The sequence below is a fragment of the Montipora foliosa genome, chromosome 1 (assembly GCF_036669935.1).
Source record: "Montipora foliosa isolate CH-2021 chromosome 1, ASM3666993v2, whole genome shotgun sequence".
In the NCBI taxonomy this organism is placed as follows: Eukaryota; Metazoa; Cnidaria; class Anthozoa; order Scleractinia; family Acroporidae; genus Montipora; species Montipora foliosa.
Window position 1 is genome coordinate 56,847,389 of NC_090869.1, and position 3,424 is coordinate 56,850,812.

General features: G+C 41.2%; 1 protein-coding gene across 1 annotated transcript in view; it reads left to right on the forward strand.

Moving 5' to 3' along the window:
• Positions 1-321: 321 nt before the first annotated feature.
• LOC137971543 (uncharacterized) overlaps positions 322-3,424 on the forward strand; it is a 5,397-nt gene continuing 2,294 nt past the window's right edge. The window contains exon 1 of the mRNA XM_068818358.1: positions 322-3,424. This exon is cut by the window's right edge and continues 2,294 nt beyond it. Within this exon, the coding sequence (XP_068674459.1) occupies positions 322-3,424 (3,103 nt within the window).

Sequence of the window (3,424 nt, forward strand, 5' to 3'; positions counted from 1 at the left end):
ACTAGTCTGAGTGTTGATCGATCGTCGGATCGCTTCGAGTGTAAAGTTGAGTATTGAGTTTTAGATTTCAACCGTGCTTAAGGCCTGAAACCGTCGAGTGAAGTGGTAATTCGTATGGAAAATTGTAAAGAGATTATTCACCAGGAAATGAATTAAATATACCATAAAGATTCATTACATGGTCCTTTCGAGTCGGAGGAAATACAAGAAGGAGTAGAACAACAAAGCTGTGGCCGTCATCGAAGGATTTTTTGAATTGGAAAAGTCTACTTGGAAAAGGCGAAGTCTACTCAAAAAGGGTGTTTATGGACATAAAGCGTCATGAATATCGACAAGACCAGGAAAATACGAGATGCACACAGGACCTTTGTGTACAAAATAGTGGGGAATGTTGAGAAAATTTTGACAGAACACGTGGGAGATTTAACGTCGTTCAGGGAAAAGTTAACGGCTCTGAAAGCCTTGTTGACCGAAAAATTGGAAACGACCAAAAAGCTGGATGAAACAATATTAGAGCTGACCAAACCAAAGGAACTGGAGAAAGAAATAGAAGATTCTGGTGAGTTTTGTGAGCACGTTTACAGTATTTTAGCGAAAATCGATTTGAGTTTGGAGAAAGGGAAACATGGCGAACACACACAGGCCCACGCGACAAATCAGGAAAATAGTAGTACCAGAAATACCGAAAGCGCAAAAGTGAAACTACCTAAACTCGAACTCAAATCATTTTCGGGAAATTATCAAGAATGGCAGGGTTTCTGGGACACATTTCAATCTGCTGTCGATGGAAATACTGGCATCTCGGCCATTGAAAAATTCACCTATCTGAAGAGTTGTGTGACAAGCAATGCTGAATCCGCAATTGCTGGACTGCCTCTGACCGCAGACAATTATAAAGTAGCCATTGACATTCTTAAGGACCGATTTGGTAAACCGCAGTTGCTGATATCAAATTATATGGATGCCTTATTGAAACTTCCATCTGTCAATTCAGTGCATGAAACAAAGAAATTACGTGAATTGTTTGACAAGATTGAAATCAACATTCGAGGTTTGAATGCGTTAGGAGTTGAATCACAGTCCTTTGGGAATTTATTGGTCCCAGTCGTGATGGAAAAAATCCCCTCAGAATTAAGATTGGTTGTAAGCCGTAAGTTTGGCAGTGAGGAATCATGGAATCTTGATGCCTTGTTGAGTGCACTGAAAACTGAGTTGGAAGCCAGGGAAAGATGTACTGCAATGAAAACAAGTGGTGCAAATGCCAATACACCCAGGTTTGAACAGTACAGAGCAAGAAGCAAACAACCCCATTCTTCCTCTGCCCTTTATACAGGCAGTGAGGAATTTACTCAACAATGTGTTTTTTGCAAGAAGAATCACAAATCCATTAACTGCATGACCATCACTGAACCGAAAGCTAGGAGAACAATTCTGAGACGAAATGGCAAGTGTTTTGTGTGCCTGAAGGGTGGCCATATCTCCACAAATTGTCCGTCAAAGGCAAAATGCTTTAACTGTGAAGGTAGACACCATGTAACCATTTGTGAAAGAATAAGGAACATTCCAACATCCAGGAATGTAGTTCGTGACGAGGAAACACCACATGGATCTGGATCATCTCAAGATAGGAGCAGAGAAGCTGGAACTTCAGCAATGCACGTTAGCAACAATGCCAACTCTGTGTTGTTACAGGTAGCCCAAGCCTTTGTTTGCAGACCAGATAACCGACAACTTGGATTGAATGCCCATGTGATATTTGATTCCTGTAGCCAGAGATCATACATAACCAGTAAGGCATGTGAACAATTGAACCTACCAACCATTGGTAAGGAGACACTTTTGATCAAAACATTTGGAGATAACTCAGCCTCTGTGAAGGAATGTGATGTTGTGCAATTGTGTGTCAGAACATTGGATGAAATGAAAGTGTATATCACCTCATATGTTGTACCAGTAATTTGCAGCCCAGTGTCCAATCAACAGACTCGAACCACGTTGGAATGCTACCCCTACTTGCAGGGTCTACAACTTGCATGTGATACAAGTGATTCTGTCAGTGTTGATGTGCTGATAGGAGCAGATTATTACTGGTCGTTCTTTACTGGGAACATCATTAAAGGAGATCCCTATGGACCAGTAGCCCTTGAAACCAATTTAGGTTGGGTTTTATCAGGACCAACTATGTGCTCAACATTGACAAGGTCATGCACTGTGAATCTGAGTTCCACGCATGTGTTAAAGATAGAGTCCACAGAGATAAGTGATATGAAGGATGATCTGCAGAAATTTTGGGACTTAGAAACTTTGGGCATTAAGGAACATGAAACTTCAGTCTATGACAAGTTTTCAAATGACATCACATTTACTGGAAAGAGATACCAGGTCAAGTTACCATTCAAGGGTAATCACCCCATGTTACCAGACAATTATACAGTGGCATTGCGTAGACTGACAACAACAATCAAGAAGCTCAAGAACCAACCAGAAATTCTGAAGCAGTATGATGGTGTGATTAGAGAGCAACTGCACAGTGGTGTGGTTGAAATGGTACCACAAGATCAAATACCACCGCCTGGAGATGTCCACTATCTTCCACACAGGACAGTAGTGAGACTTGACAGAGATACAACTAAGGTGAGAGTTGTATACGATGCCTCATCTAAAGTGTTTGGGCCTAGTTTAAATGACTGTCTGCACATTGGACCTTCTCTTAATCCCTTGTTATTTGACATTTTGCTGAGGTTCAGAGTCCATGAAGTTGCCCTAACTGCAGACATTGAGAAGGCGTTTTTGAACATTGAGATTGATCCTGAACACAGGGACTTTGTGAGATTTTTATGGGTTGAAGATCCGAATAAGGAAAGTCCAGAAGTCATGGTACTACGTTTTGCACGTGTGGTATTTGGTGTAAACTCAAGTCCTTTCATTCTAAATGCCACAATCAGACACCATTTGAACACATGTTTGCCAGTGGACAGTGCACTTGCAAGAGAGCTGTTGAAGTCTTTATATGTTGATGACTATGTGTCTGGAAATGGTGACGTGGATAGTGCGTTCAAATTGGCTAAGAAGATAAAGCTCTGTCTTAAGTCAGGAGGCTTCAATATGAGAAAGTGGAGTAGCAATTCAGAAAGTCTGCTGAAATCACTGGAACAAGATGAAGCTTTCAGTGATGACTTTGAAAAGAGCAATGGACCTAGAGTAGAAGAAGAAGACGAAAGCTTCTCTAAATCAGTTTTCAAGCAAAGTACAGAAAAGGAGCAAAAGGTTTTGGGAATGCTTTGGAACCCAACCCAAGATGAACTGATTTATGATCTGAACAAGACATTGGGAGATGTAGATGCCCAACCAGCAACAAGAAGATTGATTCTCAGTACAGCTACAAGGTTTTTTGACCCCTTGGGGTTGATAGCTCCGGTCATTC